Raw genomic sequence first — 21,070 nt, forward strand, 5'->3', positions numbered from 1 at the left:
ACTGCTGATGCTGGCATGGATGTGGACAGAAAGGAATACTTTTACACTGCTGATGGGACTGGAAACTAATTAATGCACTTTCCTGGAAAGAAGAATGGAGAACCCTCAAAGAGCTCAAGCTAGACCTCCCATTTGATCCTGCAATCCCATTACTGGGCATTTACCCAGAAGGAAAAAAATCCTTTTACCAAAAGGACACTTGCACTAGATTGTTTACTGCAGCTCAATTTACAATCACCAAAATGTGGAAACAGCCTAAATGCCCACCAACCCAGGAATGGATTAACAAGCTATTGTATATGTATACCATGGAATACTATTCAGCCATTATAAAAGATGGAGACTGGGCGGCGCCTGTGGCTCAAGGAGTAGGGCGCCGGTCCCATATGCTGGAGGTGGCGGGTTCAAACCCAGCCCGGCCAAAAAAAAAAAAAAAAAGATGGGGACTTTACATCCTTAGTATTAACCTGGATGGATGTGGAACACATTGTTCCTAGTAAAGCATCACAAGAATGGAGAAGCATGAATCCTATGTACTCAATTTTGATATGAGGACATTTAATGACCTAGCACACGCTGTGGGGTGGGGGAAGGGGAGAGCAGAGAGAGAGAGAAGGAGGGACAGTGAGGAAAGGAAGAGCAGAGAGAGGGAAAGTGGGAGGTGGTGGGATTTTGGTGTGTGGCACACCTTTGGGGGGCAAGACACAATTATAAGAGGGACTTTACCTAACAAATGCAATCAGTGTAACCTGGTTTCTTGTACTCTCAGTGAATACCCAACTATATATATATATATATATAAGAAAGACAGTGGTACTTCCTGTAAAGAACATGAACCATCCACACAAGCAGATACTGTGCTAGAGGGGCTGCCCTACATCCTCCACATCTGAGAAAGCCTGTGGGAAGAGGTGCTGTTTAAGCTGCAGCTTGGATGAGTGGACAGTCATGTCCAGGGAGGGATCTGGGAAGAGTGTTCTGGGCAGAGGGAACAGCAGAGGCCTGAGGGCAGGTGGCACTTGGCAAGGTAAAAAAAAAAAATGCAGTGATGGTTTGCCTTCTGGGGATAAGAGGACAGGACAGCCTCACATGATAGAAAGGCCACCCCCAGTTAAATCAGGGACAAGGCAAGGGTAACAAAAACAATCAAAAGCAAGTTGGCTCAGGTTTATAAAAAAAAGAGTAAATGAGAGACCCAAGAGAAGAACCTTTCATTTGCAGTATTTGCTGCCTGGATTACTGACTTCCATAATTATGGAAGCTGGACAGGATGAGAGCAGAAATACACATCCAGATATAGACGCTGCTTGTATCAAATAGGATTATGGTATCAAAGAGGTGGTTTACTTTTAGCTCTTTATTCTCCACACTTTCTCAAAAAGGACAGTGTTAGTTGGCAATCCCACCAACATGCATAAGTGTTCCCCTGTATCTCCGCCCCTGCCAGCACCTGCAGCTTTGGGACCCTGTGTTGTGCGCCCTTCTCACTGGTGTTAGATGATATCTCAGAGTGGTTTTGATTTGTATTGCTCTGATAATGAGGTATGATGAAGATTTTTCCATGTGTGTGTTGGTCATTCATCTGTCCTCTCAGGAAAAGCTTTACTTCATGTCTCTTAGCCAATGACTCATGGGATTGTTTGCTCTTTTCCTGTTGATTTGTTGAGTTCTTTGTAGATTATGGTTATTAGCCTTTTGTCAGATTTGTAACGTGCAAATACCTTCTCCCATTCTGGAGGCTATTTGCTTGGTTGATAGTATCCTTAGGTGTGCAAAAACTTTCTACCTTGAGGTGCCATTTGTTTATTTTTGTAGCTGCTACAATTGCCAATGGTGTGTTCTTCATAAATTCTTACCCAAGGCTGATAACGTTATGGGTTTCCCCACCCACTTTATTCTGGAGTTTTTATCATTTTATGTCTAGATGAAAATCTTTCAACCAGGGTGAGTATTTTTGCAGGTCGCTGGAATTGTGGGTGCAGTTTCAGAGTTTTACATGTGGCTAACTAGTTCTGCTAGCACCTTTATCAAATACGGATTGTTTTCCCCAGTGTACGCTTTTGTTTAGTTTACCAATGATCAGATAGCCATGTGAAGCTGGATTCATCTCTGGTTCTCAGTTGTGTTCCATAGATCTGTTTCTCCATTTTTCTGCCAGTACCATGCTGTATTGATCCCTGTAGCCTTGCAGTATAACTTGAATTCTGGTAACATGATGCCTCCATATTTGTAGACGTCTGTTGGCTTTTTGGTTTGTTTTTTTCCTGGTTTCATACAAAATGAAAAATTATTTTTTTTTTAAGTTTTACAAAGTATGACGTTGGCAATTTAAGGAGCTATCACATTTTCTTTCTCCATTCATCCATTGATGAACACTTAAATTGATTCCATACTTGGCTATTGTAAATAGTGCTGCAATAAGTATGTGTTAGCACATATATCTTTAACATACTGGTTTTATTTGATTTGTATGTACAGTTGACTCTTAAACAATATGGCTTTGAACTGTGAGGGTCAATTTCTTCAACCAACCACGGATTGAAAATACTGTATTCAAGGACGCAAATTGCATACATGGAGGGCTGAGTTTTTATATACTGGGATTGCACAGGGCCAACTAGGAGACTTGAGTATGCACAGATTTTGGTATATGCAGGGAGATGGAGGAGGGCCCTGGAACCGATCCCCTGAGTACATGAAAGGTGACTGTACAACCAGTAGTGAGATTGCTGAATCAGATGGTACTTACGTTTTTAGTTTTTTGAGGAAACTCCATCCTGTTTTCCATAGTAACTGCATGTAATTTATATCCTTACCACGAGTCTACAAGGGTTCTGTTTTCTTCACATCCTCAGCAACACTTGTAATCTTCTGTCTGTTTGTGAGTAGCCATTGTAACAGGTGTGAGCTCATATCTCATGGTGGTTTTAACTTGCATTTCCCTGATGATTAATGATGTTGAGCATATTTTTATACCCGTTGACCACTGGTATGTCTTTTTTAAAGAAATATCTATTAAGGCCTTTTGCTCATTTTCAAAATCATTATTATTATTTTTTTAATTATTTTTTGTAGGGAAAGGGGTCTTGTTAGGGTGCCCATACAGGTCTCAAAATCCTGGCCCCAAGTCGTCCTCCCACCTTGGCCTTCCAAAGTGCTGACTCTACAGACATGAGCCATCACACCTCCCTCAAAATTATTTTTAGTGATTTATTAACCACTGCTGAATTAGGACTTCCTCTGATTTTATTAAAATCAATACAGTAGATACCACGTGATGTAGGAAAAAAACCCCTTCATGACCACAAAAAAAAAAAAACAACCTTAAATTGTTTCTCTGAAATCTAGAGATTTGTACAAGCAGAGTCAATGCTCTGAGTTAAGACTCTGATGGGGGATGTGAAAATCTCTATGTTTTGCGAAATGGAAGAGCAATGATTATGAAAGGGAGGTGGAAACAACAGCCAGTGTGACCACGTGATGTGTACATAGTACAAATAGATGGGAATGTTAACACGTCAAAGTGATCCTTTAAGCTATGTGTCCACCAATTTGAATATCAAGTGCCCACAGAATCCCTGGGGTTATAATAGCCAAAAGGACTTGTGTGACCAACACATCCTGCTGAAGACAGGTGTCCAGAGCCTCTGTGTGTCTTGGAGATAAATAAGGACTTTCCTCACTTATCACCCTCCTCTATTTTCCATTCCAATACTCACCATTAAGGATATTAAAACCATGATAACATCACTTGGACCTGACCATAAATAATAAAATTTTTGTCAAGTAATGTCAACTGTGAGGAAGGCTAATGGAACCAGGGCCAGATTCTGAAGCACTTTGCTACCATGTAACATATGTGATCATTCCTTGTTCACAGACTCATTTAGAATCAGTTTCATACTGACTTTGCAAACGAGGGGCTTTATTTTATTTTACTTGTTTCCCCTTGTTGTTATGTAATTGTAAATACTGACATTTACTGGCAGGCACTGTGTTGAGTATTTTTCCTCTGTTAGTTTATTTATTTCCTAGACCAGCAGTTCTCAACCTGTGCGTTGTGACCCCTTTGTAACCATGAAAATACATCTTGCATATCAGATATTTACATTACGATTCATAACAGTAGCAAAGTTACAGTTATGAAGTAGCAACGAGAGTAATTTTATGGTTGGGGTCACCGCAACAAGAGGAACTGTATTAAAGGGTCGCAGCATTAGGCAGGTTGAGAACCACTGTCCTAGACAAATCATGAAGTAGGCACTATTACCACCGTTATTTTAGAGGTGAGAAAACTGAGGCTGGGAGATTAAGTAACCTATTGCTGATTTCTGCCAAGTAGAAAGTGCCAGCTTGGAGCAGAGCCCAGGTCATGTGGGCCCCAAATTGAACTTTTTCCCTCCTCAATCAATTAATACTTTCTAATTTTGGAAGATGCAAGCAACACTTGCCAATTCAAAACAAAGCATACAACTTCCCTATTAAGTGTCTGATGTGGGATGCTTGAATTTGTAGAGTAATTTGAGAATAGTTGACATTTCGAGTTTTCTATCATTTGCTATGGAACAGATATGTGTCCCTATTTATTTAGATTCTCTTTATCTTTTGGTAAATTTCATGTGAAGTTTCGTGATTTATCTTTTACATAGTTCCAAATACAAATATTTTAATGTATTTTTATTGCTACTATTGTTACTGTCAATGATACACCTCTTTTTATTATTTAATATTATAGCAGTGGCTGATTATAGGAAAGCAATTGATTTCCATATGGTGATCTTGTATTCAGCTAACTTGCTACACTCTCATGAGTACTTTTAGCTATTTCATTCGATTGTTTTATATGTCCCTAAGTTAAAGAACCATCTCTAAGTAATGCCCCTCTCCTAGATTCGGTTTTATGATTAGTATTATTCTTTTTGAGATACAGTCTCCTTCTTCTGCCTTTGGTAGAGTGCTCTGGCATCATCACAGCTCACAGCAACCACTGTCTCTTGGGCTCAAGAGATCCTCTTCCCTCAGCCTCCCGAGTAGCTGGGACTACAGGTCCCTGCCATGACACCTGGCTAGTTTTCCTATTTTATTTTTTAGTAGAGACAGGATCTTGCTCTTGCTGAGGCTTGTCTTGAATGCATGAGCTCAAGCAGTCCACCTGCCTCGGTCTCCCAGAGTGCTAGGATCACAGGCAGAGCCACCTCACCCATAGATTTGTTTTCTTAATAGAATTGCTTCCTTTGTTTGAAGAGAATATGATTAACATCAGGTGTCCTTGTGTTATTTTTTACTTTTCTTTTACATCGATAAATAATAATTTTGTGTGTGTATATATATATGGGATACAATGTGAGGTTTTGATATGTATATACAATGTGGAATGATTAAATCTAAGTAAATTTAATTTGTTCGTGAGATATGATAAACAAAACCATCACTTCACATACTTATTATTTGTGCTGAAAAAATTTAAAATCTACTCTGTAATTAATTTTGAAATATGGAATGCGTTAGTATTTATTATCGCCACTATTCTGTGTAATAGGTCAGTAAAGCTCACTCCTCCTCCTGTCTAACTGAAACTTTGTACCCTTTGATCAACATCTTCCTTCCGTCCATTTTACAAAATACACTTTATCTTTTAGGAAAATTTTAGGCTACAGTCAAATTGAGTAGATAGTACAGAGAGTTCGCACCCAATCCCCACCTCACGCTGTCAACATCCCACATCAGGTGGCACATTTGTTCCAGCCGAGGAACCTGCACTGACACATCCTCCCCCAGGTCCACAGTCTCCGTTAGGTTCACTCTCTGTGTTGAACTGCTGTGGGCTTTGCCAAACCTCACTGACATGTGTCTGCCATCATGACATCCCACAGCGTGGTGTCCCTGCTGCACAGTCCTCTGTGCTCTGCCTGTCCATCCTCCCTGTCCGTGACCCCTGGCCACCATTTATCTTTCCACTGTGTCCATAGTTTTGCCTTTTCCAGGATGTCATCCAGTTGGCATCAGACTGTGTGTCCATTCATATTTCTTCTTTCCCTTAGTCATATTCAGTTAAGGCTTTCCCGCGTCTTCTCACGGCTGGTCAGCCCATTCCCTTCTTAGCACTGAACACCATTCTGTTGTGTGACTGTGCAGTTTCTTTATCCAGTCACCTGCTGAAGGGCGTCCTGGTGGCTTCCACATTTGACCAATTCTGACTGATGCTGCTGTAAATGCCCATGTGCAGGTTTTCTGTGAGTGTTAGGTTTCCACTCATCTGAGTAAATGCCAAGGAACCCACTTGCTGGATTCTAGGGTGAGAATGTTGCCTTGTGTAAGAAACTGCCACGCTGTCTTCCAACATGGTCGCACCACTCTGTGAGTTCCCAGCAGCACTGAATGAGTCCCTGGTGCCCTGAGCATCACAGGATTTGGTGCTGTCAATAGGTGACGTTTTTTAGAAATGGGAAAGAAGATAAAAAAATGAAGCTAAACCAAACCAAACAAAACCTATAGTGAAGTGTCATTGAGTAGAAGTCTTCATTTGAGTCAGAAACTGACATGCAAGGAGCAGCTGAGACAGAACTTCAACTGCCTCCACCCCCAGCCCATCTGACAGGTCACCACTGCTGGACGGATGGACTGGAAGTGCCACTTTGTTGCTTCACAGCTCAGGTAGCACGGATGCCTGAGCGACACCCTCTAGTTATAAAATGATGCAAAAAGGCCTAGTTAACAGCATTCTCAGTTTACTGTGTTTCAGGCCTGCTAGATCTGAACACGTGTGTGTCACACACACTCATTTGATCATCTATGAGCCCAATAATGGAAAGACTCCATTATTAGCTTATTTTGACAACTGGGGAAACGGGGTTTACATGAACTGAGTGATTTCCTAAGGTCCAACAGAACATAAACACAAATCTGAACTCCAGTACCCGTGGACTTCAGCACTGTAGCTCACACTGCTTGGTGGTGGAGGCAGAGCTGGCTTCCGGGGCGACCCCTCCCTTGCCCATCCTCAGTAAAGATCTACGTGGGGGTTCTCAGACCTGCTTCCTGTCAGAATCCCCAGAAGCGTTTGAAATAGTGCAGGAGGCTGGGCCTCCCACCAGACCTACTGACTCAACATCCCCAGAGAGGGACCCTGGGTGGGCGGGGGGGGGGGTGGCGTTCGGCTGTCTGTGTCTTTTAAGAGCTCCTAAGTGATTGATTGTAGAGCCGAGTCTGGAAACCTCTGGCTTCACAGTGACTCCTCTCAAACACACTCTCATTTAAGTGAGAAATTTCTGCTGATTTCTTGATTTTGACAGCCTGTCTCTCCCTCTGTCATCTGGGCTGTGCTAGACTGCAACGGTGTCACTGAATTTCTCATGCGTGAGCTCCAGCGATCCTCCTGTCTGTCTCTCTAGTAGCTGGCACACTGATGTGCACCACCACACCTGGATAAGTTTTCTATTTTCTTTTTTTAATAGAGATAGAATCTCAATATGTTGCTCAGACTGTTTTTGAACTCTGGGCTCAAGTCCTCCTCCTGCCTTGGCCCCGCAACGTGCTAGGATGACAGGCACAAGCCTCTGCATCTGGCCAATTTCTGGTGATTTCCTAGTCCCAGCCAGCACAGTAACTCAGGAGTGGACTGGCAGGTGGGGTGTGCGTGCCTTAGGCTGGGGGCTGCCTTCCCTGTCCATGAAGATTGGGATTGGTGCAGGCAGCAAAGCTAGGTGGGAGGTGGAAGAGTCAAGCCCTAGGGAGGAGGGGGAGTGAGCACCCACCCTGTTCACGTGTCTCTTCATTCCCTCCACCTTCCCTGATAGAAGCCTGGGAATGAAACCACTCTTATTACCTCTGACTCTCACCGGGATCCTGACAGCCCAGGAGCTCCTGGAGAAAATGAGTCAAGGGCACTTAGTCACCAACTCAGCCTTGGGAGGTGGGGTGGCTCGTTCTCTCAGGACATTAGTGGAAAGAAAATTGGAAGCTCAGCTCCGCTGACAACTCTGCCCCTAAACAAAGCCCAGGGCTGAGGGGTGAGGAAGGCTAGAGAGCAGGTGGGGCACACGTTGTCCCCAGGACATTCTTCAAGGGTGGGGTGTATCCAACAATGCTTTAAGGCACCTGCATAGTGATGGTGGGGAAGGAAGGCACCAAGGGCAGGGTTAGGTCTTGTCCAGACCTGATGGACCTGCAGCTGAGCCACACCCGGTCGGTGTCAGACACGCAGTGGGCAGAGTGGGTCTTCTTATGCTCCTGCTCTCCTACAACCAAAGCCAAGGCCCCCAGCTTCCTGTGCCCAGGGTCTGTCCTCCTGAAGTCAGAACACGCCTGTACCTCTGCACTGACACAAGAACAAAGACACAGTCATCAGATTCCCAGAAGCACGCTGAGGACCCACGGCCATTTCCAGAGGCACCTGCTCCCTCACCTGGAGAGCAGAGCAGAGCCCCTGTGGGGCTGTCCTCCTGTGTGCTGCCCCACTCAGGATGCAGGGAGGTGTGGGGATGTGACAGTGATGATGGTATCATGTCTCCTAGAAGAAGGAAGGGCTGGAAGCCAGGCCTGTGACTGGCTGTTTACCTATGTGGGCAGAACCAGCCAGGCTCAGTAGGTACAAATAGCCCTGGGCCCCAAGGTTCAGCAGCTTCCTGTGGTCAGTCCTCATTGTTTGCTAAAGCTAAAAGCTCTGAGCAAGATCAGCCACCATGAGTCTGCCTGTGTGTCTCCTGCTGGTCACTCTGGCCCTTTGTTTCTGTGAGGGTGAGTATCGATTATCATCAGTTTAGTCCTAGTCCTGGCCAGTACCCTTCTGACCACAAGGTAAGCCTGTTAGGGGTGGAGTTAGGTCTGGGACTAAGCCAAATTCAAGCCTTTTCCTGTTCTCATTGAATTGCCCCTAAAATAGCCCAGAGCTCTTTTCATCCACCTCAATACCATGGAAGCTTAGCAGACTCTCATCCCAGGCCAATGTTATGAATTCTTCTGCCTGAGTTTCACTCCTGACCGTGAGCCATCCTCCAGATGCAGCAGGAGTGGGGCAAGCTGGGCTCTGCCTCTTTCCTGCTTGACCTTGGAGAATGTGCTGTCTCTCTCCAAGCCTCCTGTTGTGTCTGGTGCTCAGAGCTTCTGCCAGGAGTGGCTGTGGGAGTGGAGCGAGGTGACGCAGGTCGAGTCCAGCTGTGGTAGAAAGCTGCCTGTGGTTATTACACAATCTCCTACCAGAGCTTTCAGGTGTCAAGTGAGCCCTCAGCTTCCAAATCCTAAGTTCAGGCTCAAAATACATTACACCTGGAGGGAAGCTGGGGTGCTCCCAGGGCCAGAGTGGGTGGTGCCCCCAGACTCTCTGAAACAGAAACCTGATAGGCTCTGAGAATCACTCACTGTCTATCTCGGGGCATGACTAGTTTTCTAGGGGCCCTATCCGTCTTAGGAGTAGAACTAGTACAGTTGGTAGCATGATTTTTGTGTTTCTACAGTTCATTCTAGCATTCTTTCTGTAATCATTTGTGTGTCCTTGTTTCCTGGTGTCCTCCGTCAGGACTGATCCCGCCCCTCTGAGGTCTCCTCTCCTTGTCTCTCCTTGTTGCTCCTGGTCCTGCCCTCTCCAATGTCTCCCCACAGTGTGGTGCCGTCTGGTCAGGGGTCACGTCAGAGCCTGGTGGGGCGGGTTCAGGGTGTTTACGAAAGACTTGGTGAATCCAGAATCCAGACAGGCAAAGTAGGTGCTCCAGGTCTCCCTACAATTTCTTGTGGAGGGCTGGAATGAGCCTCAGCTTCCTCCTTTCACTATATTTAGGGATGCTGAGCACCACCGCAGAGTAAACGGGCCAGTCAGAATTCCCCATTTGAGCTTCTGATGTGGTGAAAATGACTCGCTTTTGATTTTTAAATTTCAGATTAATATTAGGGTTCCGAGGATTAGGTTACATTGTTTGCATTTGATAGGTAAAGTCCAAGTTGTGGTCTTGGCCCCCCCAAGAGGTGTGCCACATGCCCTTACGTTGTGTCTGTAATGTAATTTCCCTCTCTCCTCTCTTCTCCCCGCACTTGAGTTTAATTGTGTTTTTCTCTAGGGTGGGCATGTAGTTGTTCATGGGCTGGTTTCATAGGAGAATTGAGCACATTGAATACTTGCATTTCCAGTCTTGCGATACTTTACTAAAGAGAATGTTCCCCAACTCCATCCAGGTCAATACAAAAGATGTAAAGTCTCCATCTTTTATTTCAATTTCTTTTCACCTCTGTTTGCCTCCAGTGGAACAATCCTAAAACCTCCAACTGATTCTCAAAGTATCACCTTTAACATTTTACAGTTTTATGTTTCCTTCTCCAATTTTTTTTTTTTTTTTATTGTTGGGGATTCAGTGAGGGTACAAGAAACCAGGTTACACTGATTGCATTTGTTAGGTAAGGTCCCTCTTACAATTGTGACTTGCCCAAAGCTGTGGCACACACCAAGGCCCACCCTTCTCCAGATTTATTCTCAATTCTCTGATCTGTGGTCAGATTTGGACTCTACTATTCACTTCAAAATCTGATTACCTCTTCTTTATCGGTATCCAAAACTAATAAGTTGCCACTCAATTGGCAGAGAAAACTTCATATTGTCAACATCTGGAAAACGGATTTTCAGCAAACCAGGGGAGTTTGGGGAAGTAATTTGTTAAATAAACAAAACCTGACTGAGTGATCAGAAAACCAGATTTCCAGTCCCAGCTCTGCCCCTTGCTGTGAGGTTATGAGGAGGTCACAGTCTCCAGCCTCTTACATTCTCAAATGCACTATTATGGGATGGAAACTTGCAACCCTGGGGACCCTGTATGGTCCCATGCACAGGAGCTATGGAAACAAATTGCGAAAATTCTATTTTTGTCCTTATTCTTCAGTCGATGCAGCTCTCTGTCCAGCAGCTGTTATTCAACACGTATGGTTCTTTGTTCCTGGTGACCGTCAATTCCAGTCACTACTTGAGAAATTTAATGCCCCTCTGGAAGCTGTTGAAGCCAAGATGGCAGTGAAGAAATGCACTGATCACATGTCCTTGGTGAACAGATTAAAAATTGGACAAGTATTGGTAATTTTTTCTTTTGTATGTACAATTAGAGGCTTCTGGTCAGGTGGACAGGATGCAAGGAGGTCAGCTTGCTGCCCCATGGGGACACAGGTGGTGGTCGTCCTTGCTGGCCACCTCTGGCTTCCCTATGGGGCCACAGCATGGGTGCAGCCATGACACCTGCCGAATGCAGCTCAGCTGCACACAGCATCCTGGGCACTTCCGATGCCTGATCCCGATCAGATCCATCCGATCCCTGCTTGGCTTCCATATTCCCTGGAGTGTCCTGAGGAGGAAGACAGCCAGGGTCCAGGCAGGGTTGGTGGAGGGCCAAACAGTGTGGCTTCCTTGCTGGGAGCTCTCCTGAGGCCAAGATTCACCCATGCAGTGTGGCACAGTTAGCAGGGATCTGCCTGGGAAGTGTTGGGGGCTTGGCACAGGCAGGTGAAGGCAGGAAATCCAGAGCCAGCCCTCCAGCCCCTATTCTTGCCTCTTACTGCCCTGCCCGCAGAGCACTCCCAGATTAGGGCAGATGGGCAGAGACCTTGCTGCTTTGTCTCCGACAGGGCCATGAGAAGCCAGAATACTTCCTTTATGTCTTTCTCAAGAAATCAGGTGTTTTCCTAGGGCCTCTGAGTCCATCTGCCCCTGGGGTCAGGTTGAAAGGCTGAGCTACAAATGACCACAGATGATGAGGACTCTGTGCTAAGAATCCCCACGAGGGAGCTGCAGGAGACAGGACACCCCAGGGACTCTCCTTAACCCCTTCTAGAATCTCGGCCCTGTGCCCCCCACTGAAGTTAAAGGAGAGACCTCAGTCCAGCACATCAGAGAAAGTCACCTGGGACCTTGGTGTCACCTCTTTGCCCTCCCTCCATTAGTAGCATGAGCCACACGCTTGAGTGGCCTCAGAGCTCATAGTCCTGATGAGAAAAGCCTGTCCCCTCCCTGCATGGTATGTGTTAATGGCACCAGGTCCAGGCCCTGGTATCCCCCACACACTGGGCTCCTGTCTCTGCCTTTTCAGTTGCCTTTGGTGGTGAATTCCATCTTGACGTGTACGTGTCTCCAGTGGCAGTTTGGCTGACCTAGCCTTCCTTTCTTCTTGTTTTTCTATTTCAGGGGAAAATAGCGCTCAAATGTGGTCTCTGAGATGTCAAAAGGATCTCACGCTGGTCTCCACCATCCTTTAGTGGTCTGCACTGCAGCAGGTAGAAGTTTCAACATCTTGCTTTAATAAATTCTTTGCCCTTCTTTTCTGCACAGGTCTTGTCATGATCTTCCTGTCTCATTCCTCAAGTCAAGGGTGGTTTTCATAATGAAATGGCCTTTGGTGTGGATATTATCAATTCCAGGGAACCATGTCTGCCTGCCAACTGTGAACCGAGGTCCAGGCCTCACAGAGGGAAGCGCTTGGTTGTCGCGGCTTGCCAGTCGAATGAGTCTCAGTCCGAGGGCTTTCAGGGCGAACGGCTCAGGTTGATTGGAAGGTCGACGCAGGGTGATTTGACAGACTACTACACACCACGAGTGATGAGGAAAGTAGCTGCAACTTTACTGAATTTTAAGAGTGTCTTTTATACATTTTTGACAAAGCATTACAAATCACAAAAGACATTTTTATGACTTGCAGGTGGTCACAAGTTCTTATCTTGTCTTACAAATGTAAGCATTCAACCATCTATCTTACACAGTGTTTTGCCCGCAAGGGGGAACAAAGGCAGCTGTGAGGTAGCTGATAAGCAGCAGTTACTTTTCAGCTTCCTTTATCTAAAGTTGAATGTGTTTTTTAACATACAACACTACTTTCTTTCATAGTTTTTAGTTTCATGATTATATATAGTTGTTATGATTAGAGGTGTATTGTGAATCATATAAGTGATTAGAGTGTGAAGGAAACATGAGAAATAAAAGGATATTGTATGAAAACTAAACTATATTGAAAGTGAGGTTAGGAAAGACAAGGTTAGAGATAGGGGGAAAGGGTGGGTGGATATCAGGTTGGAAACATCTTGTTTGTGGTATTTACATTCTTTTGATGCACTGTTTCAACTCACTGACTTTTATGGTGGGAACGTGTTCCCTTGGAGACATTAAGCCTCCTTTGGTAAAACAAGATTATGAATTAGTAAGGCATTGTGTTTATTTTTAGTTCCAGTTTCTCAGAGGAAACAGGCAACAATCAGGCATTCAGCTCACCAAGCAGGTTTCAAACAAGTTTCAGGGTAAAAGTCCTTTAGGCTTTTATGCCGTACCTCGTGAGTTTTTACGTTCACTAAAAGGCATGCTAGGCAACTTATGCGCTGCTGTCGCAAGCCAGGGGGACTGGGGGCAACGCTCCGGGGAGCACTCACCGCCTTACCACAGTTTTTACAACGCGGACAGAGCCATCCCGCCACGGCCAGATGCCGGGGGTGCGGCACTTGGTCAGGAACCATCCTAGGTTGCTCTGCAGAGTCTCCATTTAGGAGACAACCAGTGAGAATAACACTTAATGGTGAACCAGAGCTGAGACCTTCCTGCTGGTCTTGCACTGAGGGGACCCCCCAGCTCCACTGTCTGGCCAGGCCTGGGCTCACATACAGCAGCAGCCTGAATGTGATGTACCCCCAGAATCACTGTTAGCCTGCTAGGTTGACCCTCTCCATGGTAGCTTGACTCCTATGTTGAGTCCAGTATGAATTATCTCCCTTTTATCACAATTTGAAGCCATGTGCAGGTTTCCACCTGGACCTAACATGTGTTTGGTGCACTCGGTATGGGAGTGTCTTGGTGTTCCACACTTTCCCATGCCCGAGGCTCCTGCCTCCCCTCCTACTCCCCAGAAGCTCCGGAAACCGTCCTGCAACACTCCCCAGTCATTTCAGAGGCCTGACGGAAACTGGACACACTGTCCACTCTCAAACTGCTCTTCCTTCCACGAGCCCCTCCTTGCTAATGGACCCTCCACCCAGCAGGTCTCCTGACTCAGGAAACACGGAGATGCTGTAGGTTCCCAGCTTAGAGTTGTGACTGGTGTAACAAACAACCACCAAAGTGGTGGCTTAAAGCAACTTACTCTCTCCCACTCCTGGAGGTCAGAAGCCCCAAATTAGTAGCACTGTGAGAAAATAGAGGGATCTATAGGGCTGTGCTCCCTTGGGAGGTTGTAGGGGAGAGACCATAAATGGTTACCATGGCTTCTGGGGGCTGATGGCCATCCCTGCATGTGGCCACATCCCTGTGATGTCTGCTAGGCTGAGCCCTTCAGGGGTGACAGGTGCAGCTGCTGGTCCCCAGTGAGGGTGAGTGGGACACTGATGTAGAATGGAGCAGCATCTGCCAAGACCCCCAAAACTTCACGTTTTAAAAATTAAAAGTAAAGGATGCTGAAAAACAGAAATGAAAAAGGATAGAAGAAAATGAGCAAAAGAGCGGGAGAAGAATGATACTCTGGCAGAAAGAAGTTAAGAAGCTGCACATGAGCTCAGGTCAACTCAGAATCAGCAACACCACATTCTGGAGGAGCTGGACACACTTTGTTGAAAGAATTGGTGGATTTCCTTGAGGACATAATTATTAAGTTGCCTGTGAAGACAAGATACACAACTGAAGAAAGATACAGTGTCCATGATCAAGATGAGACCTTCTCATGCCAATAAAAGGCCTCTAGAAATTCAAAGAAAAATAAAGCAAGGCCGGGGGCTCCACTCAGTGCTCACTGAGCCTGAGGCTCACTCTAAGTCCTAAACCTAAGTCACGGAGCAGATGCTTTTAGCTATTTCTCTAGTACACAGTTTCTCAGCCTCCTTACATTGGCGTTCGGGATGAATGAATCTCTATCCTAAGATCTGTCCTGTGCACTGTGGGACGTTCAGCAGCATCCCTGACCTCTGCCCCCTTGATGCCAGCAGCACTTTCACTGCCATCCACCTGTGACAACTGAGAACACCTGAGACTAATGTCCCCAGGGCTTCAGAGAAGTGGGGAGCACATACGTCCCCCGATGAAAGTCACTGTTCCCACAGTGGATGCTTCACAGCCGTCCTGCCTGACGGTCCACTGCTCCTAAGCATTAGACACTCACAACTGTGGGACTCTGTAAGGAGTGACAATTTATGGGTATTGAAAAGAACTTGAAATCACTATGTCTATGGAGAAAATTTTGTGTATAAATTTGATGAACCAAACTTCTCGTCACATGTACAAAGTTCGGGGCTTTGCTAAAGGAGCCAAGGAGAACTAGCCAGAGCCTGACACCTGATCCAGGCTCTGTCTCCTAATCTGGTTTTTTGTCCAAACACATTGGGTTTGTTGTCAAGGTTAGATGGTGTCAGAATAATCGTTCCTTATGGGGGAAACAGGGCCTGACAGGACTCAGGGCTTGGTTGTCAGAGCCTTCACCCAGTCTCCTACCCACACCTACCTTCTCAAACCCTGACCACAAAGTCCTCTTGCAGGAAAGGACAGGGTTTGTTTTAGGACCCAGAGTGCTGCCCTAATGTCTGAGTCAGTGTTGGGTCTGATTCCTGCCTTTACTAAAGATTCAAATTTAGATGAGCTCCTTGTTCTAAATAGAACTGCCAGTCATAATACATGCAATTTCATCGGTGAACTCCTGTAAGACATCACGTTTTGCTCCAGAAAATTCATTTCAAAATTAGTCATTAAGTGCCCACTGTATGACGACGCCGTACACAGACAGGACGCGCACAGGCCTTGCTGTCCAGGAGCAGGACTGGGAGGAAGTGGCAGTGCTCAGAGTCCTGGACACGGCAGGAGAGAGCTGCTGACAGCAGATGCGGGGTCCTGTGAGCAGGAACAGCCATGGAGGTTCAGGGAACAGGAAAGGTGGACCCCGTGTGGAATGTCTTTGATGTGGCTTTGGGAGTAGATGGGGTGTTTCCACCCAGAGGGACTGAGGCACGGGCAGTGGAGGAGGGGTGGCCACAGGCGCAAAGGGCTTAGGCAGAAACTGTGGGGCTTGTCCAGAAATCAACCCGAGTCCACTTGGGGCAAGAGTGAGAGCCTGTGAACGGGGCTCAGAGCTGCCTCTGGGGCCAGAGCACTGGCGTCACACCCTGTTTGGCCCCTCACTGTCTGTGTCCCAGGAAGTTGTGTTGAGTCTCTTGTCCCACTGTTAGTGTAGGTAGGAAAATAAGAGGTGAGCAGAGGATGTATGGAATGCGCCGTGTGAGCAAGCGGGATAGTGTAAGGATGACAAGATAAGGGCAACCATAGTATCACGGGTGTCAGTAAGTAGGACAGTGAGACTTGACTAAAAGAAATGTAAAATCAGAGTAAATAGGTGGGATACTGAGTGAGAGAACATACTAGAATGAAGGGGCATGGTCCCCTGCACCTCGGAACGGTTACTCAGTCTCCTGTGTGCCCCTTGAGGTACGAGACCCTGAGAAGGGAAATTCCATTCTCAACTAGAAGTGAGACTCAGGGGTTAATTCCTCCTTGCTAGGAGTGAGACTCAGGGGTTAATTCCTCCTTGCTAGGAGTGAGACTCGGGTTAATTCCTCCTTACTAGGAGTGAGACTCAGGGGTTAATTCCTCCTTGCTAGGAGTGAGACTCAGGGGTTAATTCCTCCTTGCTAGGAGTGAGACTCAGGGGTTAATTCCTCCTTGCTAGGAGTGAGACTCAGGGGTTAATTCCTCCTTGCTAGGAGTGAGACTCAGGGGTTAATTCCTCCTTGCTTACTAAAACAGCCTTGCTAATCTTAGCAGGTGGTTAGCCTTGACAAAGGAATGTCCCAGAGGTACCCTCCAAGTCATAGCTGGAGACTGAGCACCTGCCTGGGGAGTGGGCTGTTGCACTTCTTTCCCTAGCTTCAAGTTACACAAAAAGTTTCATTTAACCTTTGAGGGAAGTGGGCAAACAGAACAGACAGCCTAGCATCCTTGAGGTTTATCTTTTTAAGTTAAACGCTCCAGAATTAGAAATGATGTGTACCTGCTTTGTAACATTTATGCTGAGGATGAATTTTTATGGCAGCTTTAATTTTTCATTTATTCTTTACTTTTGGTTATTTTTACCTGATGAGTTGGGATATATAAGAAAGTGAATGAAGATGGGTTGTTACTGAGTGCCTGATCAAGCCTCAGTCTTCCCTTTACGAATCAATCATTTTGTGCTTTCCTCGGCATCACTGACCAAGCAGGCTAGTGGACAGCAACACTAGAACACTAACAAGATAAAGAAAACATAACAGAACAACACAGGACACATTATAGGACCTTGCAGGTTGTCCCCGCTGCAGTGGGCTTTGGGAGCCAGGACACATGCAGCCTAGCCATAGAATGTGAATCTTCCCCATACACACAACAGTGGAAAGAAGACAATCTCCTCACTGGTCAAGAAAACGGGGAAGAGGCTTAGTGCCCGTAGCTCAGCGGCTAGGGTGCCAGCCATGTGCACGGGAGCTGGCGGGTTCGACTCCAGCCCAAGCCTGCCAAACAACGATGACTATTATAACCAAAAAACAGCCAGGTGTTGCGGCAGATACCTGTAGTCCCAGCTGCTTGGGAGGCTGAGGCAAGAAAATCACTTAAGCCCAAGAGTTGGAGGTTGCTGTGAGCTATGATGTCATAGCACTCTACCCTGGGCGATGGCTTGAGACTCTGTCTCGAAAAAAAAAAAAAGAAAAAGAAAAAAGAAAAGAAAAGAAAAAGGAGAAGAGATAGAAAAAAGAGCAGATGGAAAAAAAAGGGATGACACAGACACCCCAGGCACACTGTTTGTGTGACCAGGGGACTGCTCCTACCCTCTTTGGAGTGGACTAGGGCTTACTAATCACCTTCTTTCCTCTCTGATTAAAACTTTTATGCTCCTGGTGGTGCCTGTAGCCCAGTGGGTAGGGCGCTGGCCACATACACCCGGGCTAACAGTTTCGAACCTGGCCCTGGCCAGCTAAAACAACAATGACAACTGCAACACTGCGCCCCCCAAAAATAGCCAGGTGATGTGGCGGGTGCCTGTAGTCCTGGCTACTCAGGAGGCTGAGGCAAGAGAATCGCTTAAGCCCAAGAGTTTGAGGTTGCTGTGAGCTGTGAAGCCACAGCACTCTACTGAGGGTGACATAGTGAGACACTATCTCGGAAAACAACAACAACAAACTTTTGTGCCCCTCACCTTCTTATTTTGATCCTGAAGGGACAAGAACCAAGGTGTTCACATCCACCACTGGTAACACCCTGTCCTGCCGTTAGAGTGAAACCATCTGCCCACCACTCAGGGTGGGGACCACACACCACACTTCGCTCAGGACTGTCCCCGGGTCGTACTGTTTTCCTGGTGTTCCAAACATTTAGTGTCCCTTTCACCCTGCCATGTGTCCTAGTTGTCAGAGATTTGTGGTTTGAGGATTAAAAACGGCTACAGCAGTGCCTGTCATTTACTAATTGGTGTGTGATTACTTTTCATTCATGTGTAATTGAACTTTATCATGGAAATTGGCAAGAAATTAGGTCTTAAGTGTTCTTAACACAAACACAAGCATGTCAGGTGACAGAATGTTAATTAGCTTGGAGGAATCCTTCACGGTGTATGCATATATCAAAACATGTCTTGTACACAGAAAAGATATACAATTTTAATTGTTTAATTATTATACCTTAATAAAATGGGGTAAAAATATTAAGAATCCACAAATTCGTAAGTGTAAATAAAATAAATTGGAGTAGGGTTGTGGAAGATTAATATGGCAACAGAATGTAAAATATTCTTGGGAGAGAAGTAAATTTTTAGTTATATAAAAAGCTCCTTGAGAAAAGTCAAACTCAAAGAAAATTAAGTAAACGTATTTTGAGGAAAATACAGAGCTTTATTTTCAGACTTGAAAGTTGTAACTGGAACCTGAGTGCAGTTACTCTGAATTGTAGAAAACGTCGTATGCAAGTGAGTTCTCACTGGGTCTGGCAGGGTCCTTAGAGGTCCTTGGAGGTTTATCACAAACACTCTTGTGAATCGTGTGAAAATAAGGACAAACAGCTGACATGTAGGCAGCACTTTCGCTGAGCCACCAAGCACTCCATTTAGGACTCACAGCAATTCTAAGACGGTTCTCATTTTAAAAGGGTTGCAAAGGATCAAGTCTCCTGCCCAGTGTGGCACAGTCAGCAAACTGGGAAGCCGGGCTGTGAGCACAGGCACTGTGGCCTGAGTGGTTCCCCACTCAGGGTCCCTGTGCTACTGGGTTGCAGAGTGTAAGAGAAGGGATCCAGCGGCCACCGCACAGCCAGCTCTCAGCCCCGCTGGCAGCTAACTGGGTCCTTCCTGGGTCTGTGAGACAATCCAGCTGGGGGAGGGCACTGCCCATTGGAATAAGGGATTTTGTCCTTTCCTGGCCTTTCCCCTTTCTGACTTGTAGGGCACATGCCCACCTTCTCACCTGCTGAATTCATCCAAACAGAACCTACCTGCTCCCTGATCCTCTGAGATGAGGGAAGTTTCCCCTACCTCCGGTGTCCTGGAGGCCCTGTTCCTTTCTCTGTATTTCTCTCTTCCCGTCAGGATGGGAGTTTCCCAGAGTCTTCTCACAACTCTCAGAAGTACAGTGGGACACAGGTCTCTTCCAACAACTGAGCTTATGGGAGAAAGCCCCACACTGTAATGTGCATTCCCGGGTGTGCGTGAGGGGACAGGGCCTCTTCCTCGTTTGCTGCAGCCTCTTCTTCCCTCAACCTCATTCCAGAAAGCAGAGTCCAAGAAGTGTTCCTCAGTCTGTGGTCACTGTAGAGCAATGATTTTCAACCAGTGTGCTGTGAGAAGATCTGAGGTGTGCCAAGAAAATTATTAAGATTATTAATTAAAATATTTTTGAAAGAAGTTCAAAGCACCGTGGGTACATTCTTTTTCTCACTTTTTTTTTTTTATCAACATAATTTAAGTGTGTCATGAAAGTTCGACTGTAGCGGGCAGCGCCTATGGCTCAGTGAGTAGGGTGCTGGCCCCATGTACCAGCCAAACTGCAACAAAAAAATAGCTGGGCGTTGAGGCGGGCACCTCTGGGCCCAGGTAATTGGGAGGCTGAGGCAAGAGAATCGCCAAGCCCAAGAGCTGGAGGTTGCTGTGAGCTGTGATGCCACAGCACTGTACCAAGGGCAACAGAGTGAGAGAAAGAAAGAAAGAAAGAAAGAAAGAAAGAAAGAAAGAAAGAAAGAAAGAAAAGAAAGGAAAGAAAGGAAAGAAAGGAAAGAAAGGAAAGAAAGGAAAGAAAGGAAAGAAAGGAAAGAAAGGAAAGAAAGGAAAGAAAGGAAAGAAAGGAAAGAAAGGAAAGAAAGAAAGAAAGAAAGAGAAAGTTCAACTATAGCTTCAAGAGTGTCATGAGATAGAAAAGGTTGAAAAACACTGCTATAAAGGAATGGCACTCTCCCTCACTCAATCCTAACCCTTCTCACCATGCCCAAACCCAAGGGAGGTCAGACAGTGCAGGCCTCTGACACATTTGGGGGCCACGTTTGGGTGTGGTGGGGTGGAGGGATGTGGACTGAACACCAACCAAAACAGCCCTAGAATTCCAACCCCAGGCTCTGGCCAAGGCCAGGGAGGCCCCTGCTCTAGGAGAGGCCTCGATGACATGGAAACAGACATCTCCCCACCAGCTGAAATGTTGCCAAGACCAAGAGGGCTTTCCTAAAGTTTCTGTCCGGGAAAGCAGCTCAACACCCCTTGTCTAGCCCTGACAGAATCTCAAAGAGGAAGAGGTTCATCTCCAAAGACATGTCTGAATTTGATTTTCCACCAGCTTTGTGGGTGAGGCGGAGGGGGGGGGGACTTAAATAAACAGAATGTGGTAAGAAAAAAAAAAGAAATTTGAGGTACCCTTTTTGCACAAACTGTGCAGCAGATTCATAGCTGCAAATTAGAATTAAAAAAAAACTTAATGACCTTCTCATCTTAGAAAACATCTTCTCTAGACTTTTTGGACAAGTGCTCAGACCACTGAGAAATGTGGCTCTCTGACAAAGTTGTTACTTAGTATTAACTAAGACAAGGCCTTGGAAATGCCAAAAAATATTAATCTTCCCACATCTGAGGTCTTCCTGGGCCCT

General features: G+C 45.9%; 1 protein-coding gene across 1 annotated transcript; it reads left to right on the plus strand.

The window, feature by feature from the left end:
* The first annotated feature begins 8,642 nt into the window (after nt 1-8,642).
* Nucleotides 8,643-12,295, plus strand: LOC128565676 (secretoglobin family 1D member 2-like). Its single transcript, XM_053562316.1, has 3 exons — nt 8,643-8,736; nt 10,863-11,050; nt 12,152-12,295. The coding sequence occupies exons 1-3, from the start codon at nt 8,682-8,684 to the stop codon at nt 12,179-12,181; spliced, it is 273 nt and encodes a 90-aa protein (XP_053418291.1). The 5' UTR covers nt 8,643-8,681; the 3' UTR covers nt 12,182-12,295.
* The last annotated feature ends 8,775 nt before the right edge of the window (nt 12,296-21,070 follow it).

This window comes from Nycticebus coucang, chromosome 14 (genome assembly GCF_027406575.1).
Source record: "Nycticebus coucang isolate mNycCou1 chromosome 14, mNycCou1.pri, whole genome shotgun sequence".
NCBI lineage: Eukaryota > Metazoa > Chordata > Mammalia > Primates > Lorisidae > Nycticebus > Nycticebus coucang.

Excerpts from the sequence above, each read along its gene's own strand:
- LOC128565676 (XM_053562316.1), top strand. The coding sequence starts at position 8,682 with ATGAGTCTGCCTGTGTGTCTCCTGCTGGTCACTCTGGCCCTTTGTTTC. Across the intron at positions 8,737-10,862 it reads GGCCCTTTGTTTCTGTGAGG|TCGATGCAGCTCTCTGTCCA; the intron begins GTGAGTATCGAT and ends CTTATTCTTCAG. Across the intron at positions 11,051-12,151 it reads TAAAAATTGGACAAGTATTG|GGGAAAATAGCGCTCAAATG; the intron begins GTAATTTTTTCT and ends TTTCTATTTCAG.